The 26,428-nt window shown below is 35.7% G+C and overlaps 1 protein-coding gene and 1 pseudogene across 1 annotated transcript in view; one reads left to right on the top strand and one right to left on the bottom strand.

The window, feature by feature from the left end:
- Positions 1-512: 512 nt before the first annotated feature.
- LOC122038623 lies at positions 513-2,897 on the bottom strand (annotated as a pseudogene).
- Positions 2,898-21,189: 18,292 nt separating this feature from the next.
- LOC122038622 overlaps positions 21,190-26,428 on the top strand; it is a 44,896-nt gene continuing 39,657 nt past the window's right edge. The window contains exon 1 of the mRNA XM_042598449.1: positions 21,190-22,918. Coding sequence (XP_042454383.1) covers positions 21,284-22,918 — 1,635 coding nt within the window. The 5' untranslated portion in view covers positions 21,190-21,283. The remainder of the gene's footprint in view (positions 22,919-26,428) is intronic.

Here is a 26,428-nt window from a genome sequence, read left to right as displayed (position 1 = left end):
CATAAAACAACGGCAGCGCGCATCGCACGCTGCGGTTAACAACATTTGCAGTGCGCACTGTGCGCTGTTGTTAACAACATTCGCAGCACGCGATGCGCGCTGCAGTTAAAATATCATACAATTATCACTAATATTTATTTAAAATATATAATTTAAATTTAAAATTTAAAAATTATCATAATTTATTGATCACTTAAAATAGAAATAAAAAATTATAAAATATAATAAAAATGTGAATACATAACTTTTATTCATCTAATAATAATTTTACAAAGCTCACAAATTTCTCTAAGTCAAGTACAAAAATCAGGAATTTCTAACAATCAAAGATTTCCCTGTCAACAATGTTCCAACACTGCTTTAATCTAAAATGCATCCAAGTATTCCACTTGCCACAAGTATTTGTGCCGTTTTCAAGACTTCTATCTTAGCCTTCATCTCTCAGCTTCATATTTATGATCTGATGTCGAGAGACTATGACCAACCTCAATGTCCTCATCTTTATCTTTATCTCTAGCTTTGCTACCCCCATCTCCATCACGAACTGTGCTCATTCTTTTGAGTGTTATCTTTTGAAGTATTTCTATTTTCAAGCTCCTCTATCTTTTCTAGTTCTTCTAGTCTTGCCATAATTCGAGCATATTCTTCATCTTCACCAAGCTTTTGCAGATTTTCTACCTTGTAGGTGTGTAAAGAATCTGAAACAGTTAGATTGAAAATTAGAGGGAAGCACCTTGTCTTTCACCCAAACTAATAATATATCATGCCTTGCAAATGTGAATATTTACAATATGTATTTACACAACAAATTAAAGTAAGTTGGAATCTCAAAAGTAGTTGCACAAAGAGAACATAGAAGTTGCTAACTATACTAAAAAAACATACATTACAATATGTGATTCCATTTCAAATAGATCAATATGACATCTCACAAGAACAATAAGTATATCTTGAAAAATGGTCTAAATCGAAATGTAACAACTAATTATGTGATTCCATTTCAAGCAGAGAATGATAATGTAGCTTACTATGGACCAAAACCTAACAAGAATACTTGAACCAAAACCTAATCATCCCAAGTCTAGATTCATACAACAGAAGGTTAGACCTGCAACTACCATATGCAGCTACATTAGTAAGTCTAGTAGTTATTCCTATGCCTAAGTTGTACTACAGAAGTTGCTAGAAAAGTATAATATATTTCTGGATTTGAAGAATAAGCAAAGTGACTGAACAACATGAAAGAATTCTTTTTCAGTGTAAATCACATACTACACGAAATGTTCACAAAACTTAACTTTGCTGACTAGTCACTTGATGTCGCCGACTATCGCTAAAGTATCTTCATCAACAGTATGCTTCAAGCGTTTGATCGCTTTGTCCACTTGCAAACAGAGGTCATTCTCATATGTCCTATTTCATTAGGCTAAAAGAGGGAAAAAATTCTATCACCATTTTTAGACAATGAAAATTTTGATAATTTTTTATGAAAAAAAAGTGTTTCATGGGTGAGCAGCAGTTTGAGAACTTCTCTATTTCAGTTTGTCCTGACAATTAAGACGATGAGAGAGATCATTTGAACAAAGACTCCAATGATCAATCCCCACCATATTCCTTGAGCCACAGCAGCATCAAAAACAATTGTTTAATATTTTTCCTAAATCAAAACAGATCAAAAGAGTAATTTAAATCTTAGTTTTCACTTACAGTAGTAGCTAAACTACTTGAATCTAAAAACAATGCCGATGGGAAGTCTAATCAGGTAATAAGCACCCACATTTACATAAGCCACTATGGCTTGCCACCCACTTCCAATAGCAACTCCTACATCATCCATCCTCGTGAACACTTGAAGCTAGTCGTCCATTAAAAAAAATAATTATAGAATTTTAGATCAATGTTGTACTAGACAGAATTGACAAACCTCCATTCAAGAAAATGGAGATGGAAAGTAGAGGAGTTAGATTAATGATTGCTGGTGTAGAGCTTGCGCAAGAGCGTGTGCAGTATGAGGACCAACACACTGATGATCAAGCTAAGGATTAAGTTGGTCGTCACCATAACAAGGACTGCAAACTTAGCGACTCGAGGATGAGCAGCCCCCAACTCATTCCCTATCCTCACACTTCAACAAACAACCTCTGGTTATTAGTGAATGATTCATGGAGATTGATGCAAGTGCAGTAGTCGTCAAACCTTGCGGCATTGCTCAAGCCGAGCATGATCATGAAGTCCCAATTCCACTAATTTGCACTGGAATCGATCACACTGTCAGTAAGAAATTTAGATAGGAATTGATAAGCTGTGTGGTCATTGATTACCAGATAGATATGACATTGAGTGAGATTTCTGGATTTAGGAGGTAGCCTGTGATCAGTACGAAACCTTGGATGTGCCAAATCTCCAAGCTATGATGAATGTGAGTTTGAGCGAGGGGGAAGAGGAAGAGAGGGGGAGAAAGTTGGAGGGTTGACTTACATGAGCATGATGGTTGATGAAACAGTGAGTTTGAAAAAGAGCCAGATGCCGGTGAAGACCTTAATAGAGAGGTCAGTCCAGGTGGCCCTGCAGGAAGGGATGAGGATGATGTAGAGCCAAATGGAGAGGACGAGCACCCACCAAGGGATGCTGAGAGTGATGGAGGCGCCGAGGAGGCCGAAGTCAAGGACAAAGACGGCAAGCTAGGAGATGAGGATATGGAAGAGGAGGACGGCGACGACGATGACGGCCATGGGGTTGATGATGTTTTGAGCCTATAGGAATCGTTGCATTGGGTAATAAAGGGTGAAGGAGATGAGCTGAGGCAGGAGGCCGCGGGAGTAGATCCGGCCCACCTTCGCGACCGCGTCCGACTGGCCGTTGGCGTTGAGGAAGGAGCTAGAGAACAATGAGTTCGATCACCCAATCCCTCTCCCTGTCCCTTCCCATGGAACCCTAATTTGACCCCGATCGTGCCGGCTGCCTTCTCCGCCACGGCTCCGTCAAAATCGAAATCCTCCCCATTCTTTGGCACCTCCTCCTCGTTCTCATCTTCGAGGGTAGTGTGAAGGTCGCCTTAGCGTTAGGGACGAAGGAGGCGAAGGGCAGAGAGGAAGACGAAGTCGAAGTCGAAGTCGCGCAGGGCAGTGGCGTGCATAGGGTTTTGGGCAGAGGCAAAGGCGCGAAGGGATGGGCGGCGGCATAGGAAGGGTTTCACGGATTAATTCTGGTGTGGTACATTGGGTTACAAAAGTACTACATTTTTTCTAATTTTTAACAGTGCATTTTGCACACGCTGTTAATATTTATATTTAAAAAAATGTGTTGTTAATATTAAATATTAACAATGTATGTTACACGCCATAAAAAAATTTATTAACAGCATATATTTTTCTGCACGTTGCAGTTTATAAAAAAATAATATTATCCGTAGCGCACTTAATTGAGCGCGCCGTAAAAATTATCATTAACGACATGCCCTAACAATGTGTCGTTAATAACGTGCTATAGAAAGTCATATTTATTGTAGTGAACTATTAACAGCGCGCTCCACATGCCGTTAATATTAAGTTTTAACAGCACACTCTGCATGCCGTTGAAAAGTTTATTGACAGCGTACTTTTTCTGCACGCTGTCGTTTGTATAAATATTATACTATTCGCAGCGCACATAATTGTGCACGCCGTAAAAACGATTATTAACGGTGCACTTTAATTGTACGCCGTTGATGATGCGCTGCGGAAAGTCACTTTTGTTGTAGTGATTGTACTTAAATTGTTACAAGATAGTAGGGTGTTACTATCTTGCATATTGTACGCACTGCTTCTTTCCGAAGATTTCGAAAAGAAGGGTTATAGTGTTTGTCCATCGGTGTGGTCAAGGACCGCGGGCCTTCAAGTAGGAGTCGAGCTAGGCTCCGAACGAAGTAAACAACTTTGTCCCCTTTCTTATTTTCCGCTGCACAACTTTGATTTTAAAAGGTCAAAGAAAAGTTTTTAAAAGCGCGATATTCACCCCCCCTCTATCGCTCCTAACCGATCTATCATTCGGGTATAACCTTTTCCGGGCGGCCTCTCCTTTCGTCCTTTCCAGCCTTCCTCATCCTCTCTTCTCCTTCTCCCCTTCTCCTCTTAAAAAGGGATCCTCTTATCAAAACCCATATCACTTATCATTTTCTTTGTCTAAGAAAATTTTTAACCGTTGGTGCATTTTTTTGAATTATTTATCTAAATATAAATTTTTAATATAATTTTTTTTTCAAAAATTCAATTATTGGAAATTTATTTTTCTATAAAAATGCATACTCTATTACATTTTCAAAAAAAAATTTCATGATTTTTTGAGTTTGAAAACTATTTTAAATATTTTTTTAAAATATATTTTTTTAGAAAATATTTTATTTATACTTAAATCAATTTCATAATTTAATGAAATTTTCTTCACAACTTTGATTATGTCGGTGTTACTGCTATAAAAATTTCCAGAATGTTTGCATAATTGAAAATATTTTTTAAATTATTTTTTAAATAATTGGTTTATAAATTTTAAAAATCCAAATTTTCGTAATTTAAACTTCATGATTTTCTGGATGATAGTCATTGTAGTATTATCCCTTACACTCTATTTTGAATTCATTTCAAGTTGTTCTCATTTGTTTATCCCTATTTTTAATATGATCAAAGAGGGAGAATTAAAAGTTAAGTCTAGGGGGAGGATACATTTTTTTATTTTTGCATATTTTTTCTTTAAATGCAAAATATGTACTTGTCATTTTTACTATTATTTATTTTCAGTTTACCCCAATTTAACTTGAGTTGCTCATATAAAAAGGGGCAGATTGTAAGTACCCTGTGATAGTTTTGATATAATCAACCAAGTCAAGTTAGGTTCTGTTGTGGTTTAATGCCCTGTGTTTAAGTGTACAGAAACTTAGGAGCACAGGAAGTTAAGCAAAAGACGCAACTAGCAAGAATAACAACACGAGAGAGAGTCGACGGACTCGGTGTATCCAAGGGACGAGACCTTGTTGAAGAGTACGCTGGTAGACGAGAAGGAGGTGCGTTGCGCTTTCGAGGAACGAGAAGTCGGAGCGGAAGGTTGCTGAAGAATGCCAAAAAATGCGTTTAGATGAGTCCTATTCTAGATGGCCAAACTCACCTAAGCGAGTGGCTGGAGTGGAAGCCGGACGAAAAGTTAACTTGCTATTAACTGTGGTCTAGGCGCCTGGAACGATTTCGGGCGCTCGGACCACTTCGGGTGCCGAGGGCACCCAAAACTACGAATCAAATTTAATAGGGTCTGGGCGCTCGGAGCGGGTCCAAACGCCCGAACCGAAAAGTTTATTGAGACACCACTTGTTACGATTCGATGTGATGCGGATAAAGTTCTATCCACATTCAGGCACCTGGAACCCTTCCAGGTGCCCCAATCTAGGCTATAAATACAATCATGATCCCAGTAGCTAAAAAGAACACTTGCAAAGGATCTACTTTCATTTTAGCGTTGTAATTCGGTGCTTTAACTTCTGTAATAGGCTTCTCCACCCAATAAAGACTTTAGTGAGCTTTCAACATCTTGGATTAGCAATCTCCTGATTGTAAACCAAATAAAAGATCTGCCTCATATTTTTTAATTAACTTCTTAATTCTGTTTATGCAAATATTTATTAGATTAACTTGAAAAGTCGAGAAAGGTTTGCATTTTTATTTACAGGGCAATTCCCCCCCCCCCCCCCCCCTCCCCCTCTCTTGATAACCGTCAGGGGACCAACAAGGGCTACCTTGCCTCACCTTATGTAGGGCCAAGCCGGCTGAGACTTATCAATTGATTCCAACCTTGTAATATTGTTCATCATGAGCCTATTTGTATTTCTTGACCTGTATATTTGACTATGTAATATTATTATTGCAGATCTATATTAGACATGTTTGGAGAGACACTCGACATCTTTGTTGACCTCTATTTGGTATATTATTTCATGTTATTGATTTCATTTGTTATATTTTCATTTAATTTGTATGTGAACTAAATACATGTTGATGCGGTGATGATAAAGGGCCCCACTCCTCTATCATGGCGAAGGTCAATGAGGTCAAAGTCAATGCGGTCAATGTGTAGATGGCATCGGTCGGTCGGGCGAAGTATGCTCCGACTGGGGGAGAAGGATCTGACCCACGCGCCCCCTTTGACAAGCGGAGTAATCAAACAACCGACGCTCAAGGGAGACAAGGTGCAGAAGCCAAGCTGAGCGGCTACTCTGCTCGGCCAAACACAGAGTTTGATGAGCAGAGTTCAACTTCGGCCGAGCGGCTACCCTACTCGGCCTGGTAACAGGCTTCGGCCAAGCGACTACCCCACTTGGCCTGGCAACGGGTCTCGATAGTTGCAGAATGGAACTTTTGCCAAGTAGACGCACGGGAGTAGCAAAGTTCTGACCGATCGGACGGTGCATTAGAGCGGCAAAATTTAGGCCGAGCGGCCATCCCGCTCGACCAAGCAGTACAGTGTTAGAGTGTATACCAAAAGCCTAACTTTTTGTATAAACATTTATTTAGAAATAAGAATTACATTGGTCAAGTGTCTACATTTATATATACTGAGTGTAGTCGTTCAATTAATTTATATTGTAGATAACACGGTGTGTGGTGTCACACACAGGAGGTCGTGTTATCAGTTCTTTATAAATTATAAACAGTAGCTCACGACTAAGATGGAAAGGAACAAACCATTGGAATAGTCGTAGTGTAATTAGGTATTAGTTTGTCTTGACTAATAAATTACACTAGTACACTCTAAGTGTATTGAGTAGGACCATTTAAGAAAAGTTCTTTTTATACTGACTTAATAAAAGAACAAGTCCTTAGTTATTATGGAAGTGTGTGCTCTTAATCCTAATATAATAACAAGCACATATATTTAATAGTTATTTCTTTAACTTATCAAAGGGTGAGATTTAGCTTGATAAATCAATAAGCCCGATAAGTTGGAAATGATATTACTTATAGTGTGTGTTGTTGATTATAGAAGGAAACTGTGTCCTAGTAATCTAGGTTGATAATGTCCCCAAAAGGAGCTCATAAGGATTGTCATGTTAAACCCTATAGGTGGACTTAGTCTGACATGACGATGAGGTTGAGTGGTACTACTCTTGGACTAAGATATTAATTAAGTGAGTTGTTAGTAACTCATTTAATTAGTGGACATTCTACATCTTAAACACAGGGAGACTAACACACTCATAATAGGAAGGAACCCAAAATATAATTTGGGATTAGTGCGGTAGTTTAATAATAATTCTTTAGTGGTATGAATTATTATTGATGAAGTTAAGTTGTGTGTTCGGGGTGAACACGGGAAGCTTAATTTCATCGGGAGACCAAAACTAATTTTTCCTCTCGGTCCCTATCGTAGCCTCTTGTATATAGAGATTTATACCCACCACATACCCACTACTTACCCAACTCAAGGAGGTCGGCCAAGCTAGCTTGGAACCCAAGCTAGGGCCGGCCAAGACCCAAGGATAGAGCCAAGATTAGTGGCCGACCCTAGCTTGGAGTCCAAGCTAGGTGTGGCCGGCCACATAGAAAATAAAAAGATATTTTTATTAAAATTATTTCTTATGCGGATATCATGGTTTTAAAAGAGAGTTTGAAATTTAAATCTTTCTTTTTAAAAGCTTTCTATAAAAGATTAAGAAAAGATTTGAAATCTTTCCTTATTTATAGATTGAAAGGTAGATTTTAATTTTGAAAAAACTTTCCTTTTTTAAACTATGTTCATGATTTAAAAGAGAGTTTAAAAATTAAAATATTTCTTTTATAAAGGTAGATCCGCTACCTTAGCTGCCCCCTAGTGTCGAAAATATTTCTTTTATAAGTTTCTACAAAACATTAAGAAAAGATTTGATATCTTTCCTTATTTGTAGATTGAAAGGAGATTTTAATTTTTAGAGATAACTTTCCTTTTTGAAAATAATCCACATGTTTAAAAGAAATATTTTAATTTATAAAATTTCCTTTTTACAAACCACCATGAAGGGAAAAATTATTGGAGAAATTTTTTATAAATTTCCGGAAACAAATTAGGAAGTTTTAATTCTTGTGAATAAAAACTTTCCTTGATGGAAAATAAGATGTGGCCGACCATTACAATTGAGAAGAAAAAATTATTTTTAATTAAATAATTTTTTTTCATGTCAAAAGAATTAAGGAAGTTTTTATTTAAATTTCCTTATTTGCCAAGACCAAGGATTATAAAAGAGGGGGTAGAGGTGCTTTCAAGAAGAGAACTCTATTCTTTTTCTTCCTCTCTTTTTCTCCTTGGTGTGGCCGGTCCTAGAGGTTCTCCCTCTCCTCTTCTCTTCTTCTTTAGTGGCGGGTTTCATCTTCACTTGGAGCTTTTGTTGATGGCCGGTTCTAGCTAGGAGAAGAAGGAGAGAAAGGAGACTTTGTTTCTAGCATCCCTTGGAGCTTGGTGGTGGTGGCCGGACCTCTACTTCTCTTGGAGAATTATGGTGGCCGAATCTTGCTTGGAGAAGAAGGTGGCTTTGGTGGTTCTCGTCTCGGAAGATCGTTACCCACACAACGTCCGAGATTAGAAGAGGAATACAGTAGAAGATCAAGAGGTTATTTGCTTACAAAAAAGGTATAACTAGTAATTATTTTCCGCATCATACTAGTTTTTTTTGTATAGTTATTTTTGGAAATACCAAACACAAGAGGCATATGATTCTAGAGTTTTCGGATTTGTGTTTCTTTTATTTTATTTTTTGAATTTGTGATTCGATTGTTCTTTTTGGTTAAACCTAGAGTTATATAAGGAAATTAAATATTAGCTTTCCTTAAAAGGCTTTTTCTAGGCGGTGGTGGATGCTCTCATACCCAAGAAGGTCATGTCCTCGCCATGCAGTCCTGGAAGCCAATTTTGGAAATTAATATTTAATTGAATTTATAACATAGGTTGATTTGGATCAATAGTGTTAAGTTCCGCTTGCGATCCAAGTCTAAACCATTACGAACAGATAAGTTAAATTTGGAATCAATAATGTTAAGTTCCGTTTACGATTCCTAATTTAACTTTTAAAGAACACAATAGGTTGTTTAGGAAAAGGTTCGACACTTGTACAAAATTTTTTTACAGTGGAATCGGTACGATTCTCCTAAGACCAACCAACATACAGTATGTTGATATCCATCGACATCCTTTTGGGAGTTGGTGCCGCCGACACTGGGCATGGGGCAGCTAGAAGATCGTACAGTGGAAACTTCCACTGTAACTTCAGAGATATGCTCGGCCCGTTAAGATACTGTGTCAGGAACACTTTACTGACAAGTTTTTTCAGAGAAAGCTTTAAGAAGCATGCTCACCTTGGGAAGCGTGCATGCGCGCTACCGGAACTCTATATAAAGGGGGGCCCAAGCATCAGCGGAGGTACGCAATACACACACTATTCACTGTTTGTGCTAGTCTTCTTGTTGCTCCACTTTCCACTTCATCGTCGGTGACTGACTTGAGCGTCGGAGAGGCAACACCGAGAGACCCCTTCCCTGGCTTGGCACTGGCGTAGTCTGTGTTGCAGGTCCGCATGGAGTCCATCAGAGGTCAGCGTGAGCGACATATCCCCAACTTTCAGTCTCTTCGACTTTCACATATTCATCGTTAGTATAATATCTAGTTTTTTTGTGTGGTAATTTTGATTCATATTTTAATTAATTAGAAATAGGCAAAATGCAAAATGAAAGCATTTGTGTAGAAATGATATATTTTAATAATGATAGCATTAGTGTAAGAATGATAGAGGGAGGCAGCTCACCCCTACTGACCGAGGGTGGACGTCGCTAGCCCCTACCAGTTGTGGGCAGATGTCATTGGCCCCTACTGCCATTGGGCAGGCGGTCGTGACCTCCCTCTCACTTTATTTACCTTTGTTAGGTAAATACCGCTCATCTTATTTTAATAATGATACCAATTTGCCTATTGTACAGTCTCATATTTTTTATTTTCTTTGTTATATTTTATTTTTATTTGTATATGAACTAAGTATATATTAACCATTAATGCATTTTCTTTATTTTTATTTTTATTAATATAATTTATTAGAAATAAACAAAATGTAGAATGAAAGAAATTGGATGTATAAAAAGAATTTGTCTGACCGTTAGGGTTTAATTGATGAGTTTAGCACTAAGTTGACATAATTTTTTAATTTTGCATCTAGTCAAGTTGAATATATGGATGGAAATAAGATAAAGTGTCTGATTAGAAAGTGTCAAAATGGTAAATTTTTTACATTGCAATAAAGTTGGAAAACATCTTTGTAGATTTGGTTTTACCCCAAATTACTATAATTGGACATCTCATGGTAAATTGTTCATATATGATGAGGATTATAAATGAAATATATAAGTCTCAATTAGTGGTAATCAGAGTTATTGTAATCAATTAAATCTATATCAGAGGATGGTAATTAATGCAGTGGGTCAAAATTTTAATCCTGACATGTATGGTGCAAGTTCTAGTTATCCTCCAATAGTTGAACATATGTTTACTACTTATACATCACCGTTGGTGGAGGTATAAGTACTAGATATTGATGAAACATATCTTCAATTTTAAGAAGTGTTGAGTGATGTTGATGAACCATTATGGGCTAATTGTGATAGTCACACTAAATTATCTCTCACCATAAGACTGTTGAATGTCAAGGCAAAGCATAATGTGTCGCAAGATTATTTTAATAATTTTATTCAAGTTATTAGAGAGTTATTGTTGCATGATCACATACTGCCTAGTGATTTTTACAGTATGAAAAAACTTGTGAAAGAATTAGGCCTCCCGATAGAAAGAATTGATGTTTGTAGAGATGGTTGTATGTTATATTGGAGAAATGATGTTGATGCAGATGTTTGTAAATTCTGTAATCAAGCTATGTACAAGAGCACTAAAAGGAGTCAACAGTGATGTAAATCATACAGTCGGTTGTTTTATTTACCTTTAACTCCTAAGTTACAAAGGCTTTATGCATCAAAGGAAACTACTGAATATATGACTTGGCATGCAAATCATCAAACATAAGAGGGGTTAATGTGTTATCCATCAGATGTAGAGGTGTGGAAAAATTTTGATAAAACACATTCAAAATTAGCAAAGGAGACTCAAAATATTAGATTAGGTCTTTGTGCTGATGGATTTGCTCCATTTGGTAAATCAGGAAGAAATTGTTCATGTTGGCCTGTTATTTTAACTCGGTATAATCTTCCACTTGGGATGTACATGATAACACATTATATGTTTTTAACATTGGTTGTGTCTCGACCGTAAAATTCAAAGAAGTTAATAGATATTTATATGCAATCACTGATTACATAACTGAAACAATTATGAGATGAAGGTTTTCTTACATATGATGTTCATACTAATTAGATATTTGTAATGAAAGCTGTTTTTCTTTGGACTGTAAATAACTTTTTGACTTATGGTATACTATCAAATTGGAGTACTACTAGGATTTTAGGATGCCTAATACGTATAGAGAGATCAAAGTCAATTAGATTAAAACATGGGAAGAAGCTGAGTTATTTTGATTGTCATAGGCAATTTTATTAGTAAATCATAATTTCAAAAGGAATAAAGATGAATTCAATAGGAATATAACTGAAAAAATACCTCCTCCATTGAGATTGACATGTCAAGATATTTGGCACAGAGTGCTTCACTTTCCATCTATTATTGAAGAGCTACATGGTACAACATATGAATATGGAAATATACATAATATGAAACGAAGTATATTTTGGGATTTACTGTATTTGTTTAGGTATTTGATATATCATAATCTCGATGTAATGCATATTGAGAAGAATATTTTTAATAATATGATAAATACAATGATGAATATTAATAGAAAAACAAAGACTATCTCAATGCAAGAAAATATATGTGTCTGCTTTGTAAAAGACCAACTCTTGATATCGATGAAAATAATAGGGAACCAAAGCCAAAGACAGTTTATACATTGAATAACGATTAGAGACGTGTTGTTTGTGTATAGTTAAAATCATTAAAATTTCCAGATGGTTATGTCTCTAATTTTCGAAGATGTGTTGATATGAAATAATATAAATTAATTGGTATAAAAAGTCATGACTGTCATATATTCATGCAAATGCTCATTCCTATTGCTTTTAAGGAACTATTACCAAATTTTATATGGGGTGATATTATGGAGTTAAGTATTTTTTTATTTACTCAACAGTTTTGAGACACTCAAACATAGAGACATTAAAGAGAGACATTCTAATCATTTTGTATAATTTGAAATGGATATTTCCACTCTCATTTTTTGATTTCATAGAACATCTTTTGGTTCACTTGTCATATGAGACCAAAGTTGAAGGACCTGCCCATTTTCAATGAATGTATCCATTTGAAAGATAAAATTTTCTGTTGGAACCCCAAGGTGTTTTAATGTGATCAAACAAGCTAAGTTAGGTCCTGCGTTTGTTTAACCCTTGTGTCTAAGTGTGCAGGAGCTTAGGAACACAGGAAGTCGAGCGGAAGACGCGGCTAACGAGAAGGACGGCACGGGGAGAGAGCCGACGAGCTCGGTGCGTCCGAGGGACGAGGTGACCGCGGAAGAGTACACCGGCGGACGAGAAGAACGTGCGCGGCGTTCGAGGGACGAGAAACTGGGAAGGAAGGCTGCTCGAGGAGAAGGCCGGAACATGGGTTCGGGTGAGCCCTATTCCGGAAGGCCGAGATCACCCAAGCAAACAGAGCCGGAGCGAACAGACCCGGACCGAGATGAGCTGGATCGAGACAAGCTGAACCGGAGTCGAAAAGTCAACTTATGTTGACCTTAGGGCTCCGGGCGCCCGGAACCATTCCGGGCGCCCGGAACCGACCGGGGCGCCCGGAACCCTTCCGGGCGCCCGGAACCCTTCCGGGCGCCCGGAACCGACCGGGGCGCCCGGAACCCTTCCGGGCGCCCGGAATCGACTTTTCAACAGGATCGAGTTTTGACTCGATCCGACCGTTGGGGGATAAAATTTATCCCCCCCCCCAGGGCGCCCGGAACCCTTCCAGGCGCCCGGACCAAGACTATAAATATAGCCTTGGTCCAGAAGCTTAAGAGCAACGACTTGTAATCCAGTGCTTTCATTTGTGTTATTTCTTTCTGTGCTTTCAACGCTGTAAGAGGCTACTCCGCCCAGAGGAGAATCAATTAGTGCGTCTTCTTTGCCTTGGATTAGCAATCCTCTGATTGCAAACCAAGTAATTCATCTGTGTCTACTTTCTGTTTTAATTAGTCTCTGCCTTTTTAATTACAAGTTCTTTTAAGTTAGTTGAATATCCGAGAAGGGTTTTTGGTTTTATTTTGTAGGGCAATTCACCCCTCCCCTCTTGCCGGCCTCCAAAGGGACCTACATTTTCATCTTCTATACTTTTACAATCTGAATATATAAAAATATACTCATTTTATTATATATTAATATATATTTAAATTCATTTTATTATAATTAGATTCCTATATCTTTTGAAGAAAAAAGTCAAAAATAAAGTACGAGTTGAAGCCTTTATTGTTAATGTATACATTGTGGAAGAAGTAACAACTTTTACATCATATTATTTTGAGTCTCACGTTCAAAGCAAAAAATATTGACTAGAAAGAAATGATGAGGGTCCTATTGATTCTAATTTGAACGCATTCTCAATTTTTAACTACTTTGATTGACCAAATGGACCATGAAAGCAGAGATATTTAATTGGTCAAGAATGATGGACAACCTATACATATATTTTATTTAATTGTCCAAAGTATCGTCATATTACGAGTTAGTATATATTTTTTATTTCTCATGTTGTAACTTTTGTTGTTATAATTTATTTTTTTTATGGTAAGATTTTTGAAAACTTATATTTTGAATTTCTGACACAAGAGTTTGATCGCTTATGCCAAGAAGAATTTATACAATGGTTCAAATCATATATAAGTAGACAATTTAAATTTGGTTTACACATATGCAGACTTTTAACAATTAGTGTATTTGACTTTAGGTTTATGATAATCAGTTCACCTTGAACAAGAAATGTTATTCCATCTTTCATGGGATCGAAAAGCATTAATACACACTTGGCCAGCTTATTTTATAAATGGATATAATTTTTATATTCAAGAGTATGGAATGGGAAAGAGTACAATGAGTAGTGGGGTTTGTGTTCAGTCATTCAATGATGGAGGTGCAAGCAATGATTCTTATATTTGATTGGATGAAATTATAAAGGTAGAATAATCTGACTTAGAAATGTGAGTTATCTTATTTATGTGTCGTTGGTTTGACCTTGTTAGAGGGATAAAGGTACATTCATGGTATAATTTGGTTGAAATAAATCATAAAAGATTGTATAAGAGATATAAACCATTTGTGTTGGTACAACAAGTAATTCAAGTATTTTATTCTTCATATCCTAGTTTAAAACGTGACAAAATTGATTGGTGGATTGCTTGTATAATGAAAGCACAAAAAAATTGAAGAATGTTGGGAAGACATTGTATATCAACAAGAGAAAGTTGCGAATACATTTCAGACCGAGCAATATATTATTCCAACATTATGAGATCCCAACGGAGTAGTGATAAATATGGATGCAAGTGAAATTAATGATGATGATGAGGAGGAGGAGGATGTCGATGAGGATGACATGACAATGACAATGAGGACTTTAATTTTTGATGATGAGTAAATTTTATTATCTTAATATAAAAAAATTATGATATTTTATTTTCATATAAAGTACTATTTTTTTGTTTAAGTAAATTTAGTTTTAATTTATAAATTTAGAAGACTCATAGCTCAATTATTTGTATATCTAATGTCTCATGTGTATTTTAAAAGGTTAGCTTTTTTAAACTTTAAAACAAAGTGCGTAGTAGAAGAAAATAAAACACGAGAAAAGGCAATGACACAATCGGTTACTTGGTTCAAAGCTTTCAATAACTTCTACTCGAAGACCTAGACCCCTCGAATCTATCGACTGATAATCCACTAAATTCTCTACCGTTAAACTCTCAGTAGAGTAATCAAATACAAAAAGGATATCAGATGGCATAACAAGCTACACTTCCGTTAAGCATGTGTAATAAAAATTAACAGTAATTTTGTTACAAACACGAAAGATGAAGATCCGGATGTGTTCATGTGTAGTTGTCAAACCTCTAGCAATGGTCCAGCGCAGTAGGGCAGTAGTACATTCGCAGCATGAAGACAAAGTTATAGAATGAATGTTTGGGCTCGAGAGGAAGTTTTGTACTTAATGCTGATCGAACAGAGCTTTTTATTGAGTATTGAGGGCACCTCTAACCTCATCTGAGGCACCTCCAACCTTAAACATGATCCCCAAAGATTCAGACTTGATCACCTCCGCCATCTTTGGTTTCTATTTGTGCGAGGGTGCCTCCAAGCACTCTAAAGCACCTCCAATACACCTCCGAGGTGCGTCCGTAGTTCGCACCACAAAATCGTATCCATAAACTTTATCTTCTCGAGGACTCCTCCAAGTGTTCCGAGGCACCTTCATACCAAGCTTCATGGGGCCTCTGCCACACAGGAGGTGCCTCTACACCTTTCTACGCAGAGACTTCAGCTGAGGCAGTTGAGGCACCTGCAAAGCATAGGAGGCGTCTCGGATCACTGTTCACCCGATGCAGATTTTGTACATAGCTCTTGCAAGTTCATGTTAGTATAATAATGAAAAATAACCTATAAAATCGAGTTAGCATAATAAAGAAATAACATTATTAATTAGATCATGTCTTTCTAAGATTAGTATCTAGTCATGATCTTAGTTTAGACATTCGAAACGACTCTAAGTTGGACCACGCCTATAGTCTCACCAAGACTCATCCTCACTGAATCACTTTTTTCCAGTGACTTACCTCACTTATTATGTGCAGTCACTTGACTTGTCTTTTGATCCACCAGGTCTCCCTCCAGTTGCTAGGTCCATAGACCCAATTGGACTTTGACCAACTATCTGGTCATGCAGACTCAATTGAACTTCTTGTCAAATATCGGATCATACCTTGATCTATCTATACTTCGTGCTAGTTATTAGGTCCTCAGACCTAACTAGGCTTCAGTCTGGTATCAGGTCCTCTAGATTAGTCAACTCCTGTACACTCGGTAAAAATGTTAGATAAACAGAACCTAACTTTAACCATTTATCATTCATCAAAATATGAGTTTGACCATTAGTGCTAACTACACCAACAATATCTATTATCACAGAATTCTCACACACTCTCTCTTAACAAATATGGTAAGTTCTTTTATGTTATTTATTATGCATCATTTTTTAAATTTATCCTATTTTTGAATTTTCAGAACACCTTTAGATGGGGTAGGCGTAGACGAAGTTCTCACAGCGAGTCAGCACCTAGCAGTGTACCTACGCCCCCTTGATCAGACAAGACCTTCACATTCGCCTTCGCAGTACCTTTATCAATACCTTTATTGCACTAGTTGGCAGATCCAGTTCCTACCAGATACTCATTTTTTTAGATGCAAGATATTCAGTAGTTTATAGTCCCATATGGAGATTCGTAAGTATAAAAATAATATTTTATATGTCTAATTGTCAAGTAGGAATAAAACTTAGTTTGATTTAGCTCACTCAACTTTTATCAAGTTTATTTATTTATAATAATTGAGTTATGATATGCATCAATTAGGTATTTCATTCTATTTCATGCTGGACTAGTATACTTGTCCTCTACTTATTCATCCTCTTATTTTATGAAAACCTCTGAAAATGTTTTGATGTGCTACTTTCTTTTCAACTAGACATTTAGATTAGTATATGCTCATTATTCATTCTCTCATTTATGTAAAACTCTAAAAAAATCTTTAATGAGCATCCAATGATACTCTTCATGTGTATAATATATATTAAATAATTAGACTATTGAACCATTGATTGGATTGGATTGTACTAGTTACAAGACATGGATAATTATAATTGCTAGTTTGGGGATGTTATAAATATGATCATCCCTACCTTCCATTTTCAGATTTTTCTTGTTACTATTATATTTCATAGTCACCATTGACCATGATAGGTTTTCATAGTCACCATTAACCATTGGGGATCTAATTATTTAGCATTGCTTTTTTTCCTTTATGATAGGTTCGAAAACTTTATACCTATTGTTCACGATATTAATAGAATCGTGAATAATCAATGGTTGGGGTATTCAATGTCTTATTCAAGTACTCCATTATCAACAAAAGAGTTATGACGAAACAAGTTTAAGGTATAAGTGATTCATTTTATATCTGAAATAAAAGTAGATATATATACTCAATTGTTTTATTTTCTATTCAACGGACATATAATTAGGACCCTAGCTATGAATTGGAAATCAAGAAGATTTTTAAGAAAAAATGTAGTGATCACATCCACCATACTCTGAATCATGCTAAGTCTAGGAGGAAAAAGCCACCTTGCATCACAGAGGATAATTGGATTAAGATCACTAATTTTGGTCAAATAGAAGAAAGCAAACAACGGAGTCAACAAAACAGATTAAATCAATTTTATAATTATGGAGACTCATTTGCTATATATGCGGGAGGTTCTATTAATATCGATGAACATAGACGGATTGATAATTTTTTTAACTATCCTAATTTTTTAACTCTCCCAATAATTTTTTTTATTTGTGACTATTTCAATATTTTTAATCATGTTTTTTTAGACCAAAGATATGGGGAAAGAACCTTCATTCATAAAAACTTTCACCAAATTTTTTTTAAAAAAGGACAAATCTTGGAGCGAGCCTAGAGCAAAAGCAATTAAGATTTGGAGTAATTTAAAATATATGCATTTCTAAATTATTATTACAATAAAATTATTTTAATTGTATTCATTACAATACAGGACAAATATGATGAGCTCGAGATAACATAAAAGAGTTCATGTGCTAGTGAGGAGACTAAGTCATCTGTCGAGAATAATTTAGATTTATGACTCGAGGCGAGTGAAGGAAAGATTTTGGGAATGAGTTCTTTAAGTAAAAATCATAAAGTTTCTCGTAAATCTTTTCCCACCCCACTAACCGTCACAATTCAAATCAATAACTTGACTAAAGAGGTTTCACATTGAAAGGACATTATATTGGAAAGAGACGAAGAAATGAGAGCTATGCGCCAACATTATAAGACATCTTCATTCAGTTCCTCCCCATTCAGGTGATAATGGTGGCAACGATGATGGTGGTGATCACGATGATGATGATGATGACCTTCATGACTTTTGTATGAATATTATTTGTCTCATAATTATTTTTTTAAAATATCAATTATTTGATTGTCAAAGTTTCATTTTGTATTTTTTTATTAATACTATTAATTTATTTTGAACAGAATTTGTGAGACCCAGGCTGATATAAAATGAAAATCAATATCGGAAGAAGTAAGTATTAAGTTTTGTGTTCATATATATACTATTTTCTTTCTTGTTATTAATAATATTGTTTGTTTGTTTATTTTGATATAGGAAAAAAAGAATATTAGAAGGAGAAGAAAGTGTTCCTTAAGAAAAAATATTATGGTTTTGTGATGTATGAGATTTGATGATGTATGGATGTTAGATATTTGGTGATGTTCGAATTTGAAGTTAGATATATGATTTTATTTTGATGTATTAATTGTGATTTGGTTTAATGTATGATTTTATTTTGTTAGATATGATATGTTGGATAGGATGTGTATATATGATGTATATGGATTTATTTGTTAAACAGGTTTGATATTTTTATATTCATAAGACACTATGCAGAAATAGTTATTTTTGTTTTTTTTGACGTTTTACGATGAATTCAATGATGGAAATTTTTCGTCGCAAACTTATAGTAATTTATCATCAATTCATCATAGAATCTATGACGAATCAGTAAATTCATCATGAATTTACAACGATTCGTCACGGATTTACAACAAATCTATTGATTGGTCACAAATTCATGAATTCCCGAAATAAACATTTGGAAAACAAATCCATATATTCGTCTTAGAAGTCTATGAATTCGTCGTAGATTTTTGTGACGAATTTCCTTATTCAACACAAATTTATGCGACAAATTTGGTTACTCGTCACAGATTTTGCAATGAATCCTAAAATTCATTGCATAGTTCTGTGACAAATTTAGGGATTTGTCACATAAATCTATGAAGAATATTATAATTTGTCACATATTTCATGATAAATTTATGAATTCGTTATATATTTCTACGATGAATCTACGAATTCGTCGTAGATTTCTGTGATGAATCACTAAATTTGTCGTCAATTTCACCATATTAAAATTTAAGTTTTGACGACAAAATTTATTTTTGTTAGAAAATCTACGATGAAAATTGGATTAGTCATTGAATTTGGGAAGAAAAAAATTCGTTGCAGATCTTCTTTTCTCAATTTTGCGATGATTTTTTTTTTGTAAATTTTCAACTAATTTTACGTTGAAAATAAAATTCGTCGTAAAATTTATCATGCATTTATTATTTTTGTCGTAGAATTTGGGGACGACTTTTATATAATAAATTTTTTTATCACAAAATTAGTCTAAAAAACTTTTTTTTTTTTATGGTGTTAGATATCTAAGAAATTCAGAAAGCGCCTTGCCATCGGGCATCCAACAACTTATATTGGATGTATATAAATATTTTTTATTTAAAATAAATATTTAAATATATGTTCATGAGTAAATTCATTGGTTTAATATTAAATAAATATAATCTCACACATTTATAAGCTTAGTTTCAATGATTTAAGTATCAGTTCAGCTGATTAATTTTAAAATATACATATTTTTTCCATCAAATAATCACAATAAACAAATGACTCATGACGACCTGACATCATCCATAATTTAATCGTCATAAATATATTTGAGAATTAAATCCGGATTATTTGAGAATGGGCTTTATCTATTCCCATCATATATATACATGTTCAATGATGATGTCATTGTTGCGGAAGTTGAGACGAATATATTCGTCTTTTATCATAATAATGATATCATTACCCAGCATAATTGTACTATGAACTATCTAATAAAAATACTTTTTTATTGCTCTTTTGTTATATTAAATAATAATTGTAGTAAAAATTGATAAAATACTATTATACTGTGACTATTTTTTAGAATTGGCACATATAATATTATTAAATATCCTTTAATTTTTATAATATTAGATATTTTTATTTTATAATCCAATATCATACTCTTACCTCTCGATTAATTTTCAAAATAACAGTTTCTATTATCTCCTCGGATAGATCTAGTGACTAGCGCATGAGGTATTGTCACAATGAGGTCTGGGGTTTGAATCTCAATAAAATCGAGATAAATACTTTCCTTATGTGCTAGTCATTATTCCAAAGGCTAGTAGCCGTTCGTTATTTACCTCCTCCATATTGATCATGAGACGGATTGACGGGGACACTGGGACGAGGCTAAAAAAAATAACGGTTCCTATCACTAAAATTTATTAGGTCATTAGATATTAGAAAGTACGGATAAATTTTAATAGATGAATATTTAATGTACCTTGAATTAATTTACCATAAAAGATAATTATACTTATGTACTTTACAATTTGTCCTCAGAATATAATGAAAGATAATATAGTCGATGTATAAGATTTTTTTTCTGAATATATGCATCAATCAAGATTTGATCTTTATCTTATTATAATAAATTTACTATTCACTAACCAATTGAGCACCCCGTGAATACTCTTTGAATCAACTATGCTGGGGAGTTCCTTCCATTTTTTATAATATTAAATATTACATCAAAAGATGTCATGTTAATGGTTCCTCCAAGATGATTGTACACATTTAAAAAAGGATAAATTATAGAAGGATATTTATCCTAATTTAGTGACCCTTTGTATTAAGATGATCAAATATCCATGACATTTTCTCATCTGTCGAATTCACCCAAAATCTATTGCATCAAAATTACAATATTAAACATTGTAGTAAAAAATATTATGAGAGTTCATTACTAAATCATAGGAAAAGAGGTAAATTATAAGTTAAATTAATCAGGGGTGGAAGGATTTTTTTTTTCCTTCCAAGGCCAATCCCGTGGGACATGATCAGTGTTAAACATGAACACCTAGTGCATATGAATATGATAATATTTAAATAATTCACTAAAAATGAAGAGTGAGAGTTCTTGCAAACCCTAGCATGCCCAACCATTCCTGACCTAATCCTTCAAAAAATCGAGCTCGCCATGGATGGATCTTCGAGGTTTCGGCCGCCGCAAGGGCACCTTTGCCCCATCTGTTCGACCCCCCACTTCCCTTTCTGCCAAATGCCGATCCAGATGCCACTGGCGCCCCATGCATTCGACCATTACCGTCCTGAATTTCGCCGATTTCCTCCAGGTCCCGCTCCGCCGTTCTCGCACCGGCCTCCTTTATGGGACCACCGACCGCCGCTGCAGCCTCCGAGGCTGCACCCGCCAGAAACCTGGGGCGTGAATCGTGCCATGGAGGGGGAGATCTTCCGCCCTTTTATGGATCCGCCACAGCGGTTTCCGCAAGATGAGTTTTTGGGAGGAGAGACCTCATATAAAAGGATGCGAGTCGAAGAACCAACAGCGGGGACTCCCCACCTTCATCCATTATTCGATCGCAACGGGTTTGTTTCAGGGAGGATATCGGTGGAGGATGCACGCAGGCTTAATCTGATTCGAGATCATGGGAAACTGAATGAAGAGTTGATGCAATCTAAAGGCGAATTTCTGCCAGATCGATTTGCCCGTGCAGGATCACAGAGTCAACCAGGGGATGCGAGGGTAGATCGCGTCTCTGATGGCTCAAAGTTTAACTCGGTTGGAAAAAGTGGTTTACTTTTACCTCTCGAAACAATTTCTTTCTCCCCAAATAAAGTGTCGCGGCCAAGTCAATTTGAAGGGCATCAGAGTTTTAAAGAACCTTCAACTTCCTATGGGGTTGAGCGGTATGCATTCCGTGAAAGACTAGATTTTGAAAGAATGGAGGTCTACGATACACATTTGGGTGAGAACAGGATTGGTCGTTGCGAAAAAAGATATTCTTCTGGTGGCTCAGACGTCCAGGACTACGCAAATGCAAGACATAATCAATACGATAGTTTCCCAAATGTAATACACGATAGGCACGATGTTTCTTTTCAGCAGAGCGGCAGCTATAGGGATGATGTCTCTATGCCCAATACTAGGTACAATGCAGCTCATGTCACCAACGAACTTCCTTTTTCTGTGAAGAGACAGCAAGCTACACACAATACATTAAATTACTTACCACGAGACCAATTTGAACAGAATGATCGCAATGATTTCCCAGAGATTCATGCACCAAAAGATTACCCTTATGCGCTGCCAAATGCTAAAAATCCTGAACAAGTAAGTTATCAACTTGCACGAGAGAAAAGTTCCTATCCAGCATTTGGAGGCCCTACAGAAAGCAGATTTGATCTAGTCATCCAACAAACAGATGCACTTGGATTTCCCTATGAAATTAAAGTTCCAGATATATGTGATACTCAAAGACCACTAAAACCACTAAATTATCCATTGTCAGAAGAGTCTGGTTCAGAGAACTTTGTTGTGCAAGGAGGTTTCTCTAACTTTTCTACTATTGATGGTAATGGCATGTCAAAAAATATGGGTCGAATGCATACACCTGGAGTACAACTTTCTATGCCACCATCTCTTCCAGCTACTCATGTTCCAGAGACTTCACCACTGACTGCACCACCGCTAGCATTGTTTCCTGTCCTACCAATCACATCCATTCCTACGAATAGAAAATATCCTGATCCGCATGCTTTACCAGAGTCTAGTGACTATATACAGCAACCTCCTCCGGTTAAGATTGCACAGGTTCTCTGGATGATTCATATGCATTTGAATTATTATTTTTTTGAACCCTTTTTTTTTTGTTTTGAATTTAGATTCTTTATATTTTGAGTTCTTTATTTGTTTAGTTGCTAATGGCTAACTGTGCCTTGAATGGTGGGTGATGAACTGCAAAGATTGATACATGATAGAGATGGAAGAATAGATGGGAGGGATGAGAAAGAATTGCCCTTTGAGTTGCATCCTTGATGAGTGCATATATAGAGGATGAATAATTTTCTATACTCAAGTAGTGTTAATTACTAATCCTTCTGAAGCCAAACCAAACCAATCTCGAGACACAGATGAATTCTAAATATCTTAGTTAAATCCAAATGAAGTTTGCCTTTATATTGATTGTAGATAAATATTTCTAGATCCCAATACATAGTCGCTAAGACGCACAAGACAACACCATAATATGTACCCTTCCACACCGTCATACCTCAAAAACGTTGATTCCAGGTTTTCTTGAAATACGTCAATCACACTACACATTGGCTATTCCCAAACGATTCATGAAGGATATTAGACGGATGAGTTACGATGGAAAATGTTCAAATTCATCCCTTGAAGTATCCATATCCCCTCTTAGCTATCAAAGGAAACAAATGATAGATGATCCATTTGTTGACTTATTCTTCACTCCTGATCTACCATTGGCCTATCACCTATGTGCTCAAGTAAATAAATCCCCAAAATTACAGCTTGACTAGTGAAGTCCAATCCATCTTTGCATTCACCCTCTTAGTATGGGTTAATTGGGGTCACAATAAAAAAAATGAGTAAAAGAAAAATATCTTTCATTGTAAAAGAGAATATTGACATCTACATGTTAGATTGAAGGATAAGAACACAAAAGAAGCAAGCACCTACATTATATTTCAGTTATGCTAGCTTGCCACACAAAAAGGGGAAATGTCCCATTGAGTTGTTTGATTGTTGATAAAGATATTGATAATTCTTAGTTTGGAGAAGACAAAACATAGTATAGCCAAAGAAAGAATTGTTTGTGCAATGCTGCAAAGTTGGGACAATGGCTTAATTGTTCTTTAGAACAAGGATTGAATTCTCATACTGTTTGATTGACACTAGCAGGACCTATTGATTTGCTCGTCAACCAAAATGGATATGATGTCGACAAGCATTTTGTAGTTGAATAAGATGTGCCAACTATTATTGTGTGGTGTCACATGATATCTTAGAACCTTTTGGTGCCAATTTGCAAGGAGTGGGGCAACATAGGAACCATGCAATGTAGATTCATATATTAGAAGAGGATATGAGGCCATGAGGATAAGAGGTTGTGCTACTGGTATTGTGTGTTGCATTGTCTAAACAATGGCGGCGAAAGCGGGTGGTGAGGCTTCAATGGTGCATGCAAGGTTCTAAAATTCGCTAGGCTCTAGTCGGGCGGCAGACCAGCGCCTAACGCCTAGGCCGCCTAAGCGGGGACTAGGCGCCGCTAGGCGAATTCCTCGGTATCCCTTGTTTCATATGGACTATGGACAATGTCATATGCAACTCTAAATGTTGTCTTAAACAATTTCATAGCAATGAAGATCTAACTATGTATGCTGAAATAAATACATACTTTCCAATACCAAAAAATGAAAAACTATAAAAGAAAACTAATAGTTTTGTGCAAAGGAAATATACTAGGCTTAGTAAATATGAGTAAAAGAAACAGTTAAACAATAGAACATGCAGTAAGTTATCATAATCATATAGTAAACAGTAGAACATTGGAAAATAGTAGCAATAGTTCAATTCAAGATTACAATGCATTGTGAACTAGTAACCACTAAGCAAAATATAATTGTTAAATAACATAAATCATGTCTTAACAAAATGAGTTCAAAATTACACAACTAATAATATCTCATAGACTCATATTTATTCTGCTTCTTCTTCTCCATAATTTTCAATAACTTATTCTTCATCGGACATAAACTCAATATCATTATTGTGATCCTCGTCTTCTTCTTCGGATTCAAAATCATCTTCACGAAGTTCTCTCACTCTAGAACTTCTTCGGGGTTGTAGATTTTCATCTGCTCCACTTGCTTCATCAACCATTTGCCAAGTGAGCTCGGAACCTAGTTCAACTTCATCATCTTCCCCATCATCCACAATCCAACCTTGTGCATTTGAAGCATCTTTTGCAAGAAGGACATCAACATTTATTTCTTTTTCTCTTTTTTGTTTGTTCAACAATCTAGCATTAAATTGGACAAATACTAGATTGTTCAACCTGTTGGCATCCAACCTATTTCTTTTCTTTGTGTGAATCTAAAAAAAATAGAGAAAGTAAATACTATAGTTAGTACCTGAATATAGAGTATAAACGTTAAAAATTATAACTAATTTAATTAAAGAGTAGGCTGAAAGTTTAAAACTTACTCCTTCAAATGTACTCCAATTTCTTTCACACTCAGATGAACTTATAGTTAATGAAAGTATCCTCAATGCCACCCTTAGCAAGTTAGGTGTGTGAGCACCGTATGTACTCCACCATGCACATGGATCAAATATATCATTATTTTTTTCCCATGCTTTTGCTGCCAATGTTTTTCCAAATAACCCAGTCTTATTTCTATATTTTGGAAATTCCTTGTTAATAATTGTATCTTGTAGATCTAACTCATTGGCATGCAAAGTTTCCATGCATTCAAAAATCCCCATTGCGACCTCCTCATAAAGAGCAATAGAACTATCTTTGTAGTAAAAATAAGGATTCAACAAAAATGCACGAAGAAGAGAGACATAGTCCAACCAGGAGTTACCAAGATTGCATCAAATTTCCTCACATTGCAAAGTTTGATTGAAAAAAAAGCTAGTTTAAGGGCCATGTTTACAAGTGATATGTGGGAGAAATGTAAATGGTCAAAAACAAACAAAGGAAAATTGGCTTACTCTACAGTGATGAGCATGAGTTTTTGGAATGGTGTGACACTTTGTTTGAAAATATTTGCTCCTTTGGTAAGAGTTCTTCGATTGGTAGATGGAGATAGAAAGCCATCGATGGGGTTTCTATATAGGGAGCTTCTTCAAGCTAAAGAAGATATCAAGGTAGCTCTGAATAACGTGGAATCAAATTATCAGCCTATCATAGTCATTATTGAGTCAAAAATGAAGGATAGACTTGATACATCATTGCATACCACTTATATCGTGGAAGTTTGCCAATACTTTCAAGCATGAGATTAATAGTGTGAGTTGCACATGAACTCCAAAAGATTCCGAGTCGTTTTTCTCTCATCAATTTAGTTGCAGCCATATTGTTGGTGGCATTGTCTGTAATAATCTGAACAATATTCTGAGCTCCTACTTGTTCAACACACTTGTCAACATACTCAAAAAATAAGTTCAGCTGTATGTGCCTCCTCTGAAGACTCCTTAGACTCTAAAAATGTAGTACCCTATTTACAATTAACACACAAATTTAAGATGCTTCTTCTTTTTCTATCACTCCATGCATCTGTCATGATCGAG

This window comes from Zingiber officinale, chromosome 1A (genome assembly GCF_018446385.1).
Source record: "Zingiber officinale cultivar Zhangliang chromosome 1A, Zo_v1.1, whole genome shotgun sequence".
NCBI lineage: Eukaryota > Viridiplantae > Streptophyta > Magnoliopsida > Zingiberales > Zingiberaceae > Zingiber > Zingiber officinale.
This window is presented reverse-complemented; position numbering and strand designations above follow the sequence as displayed.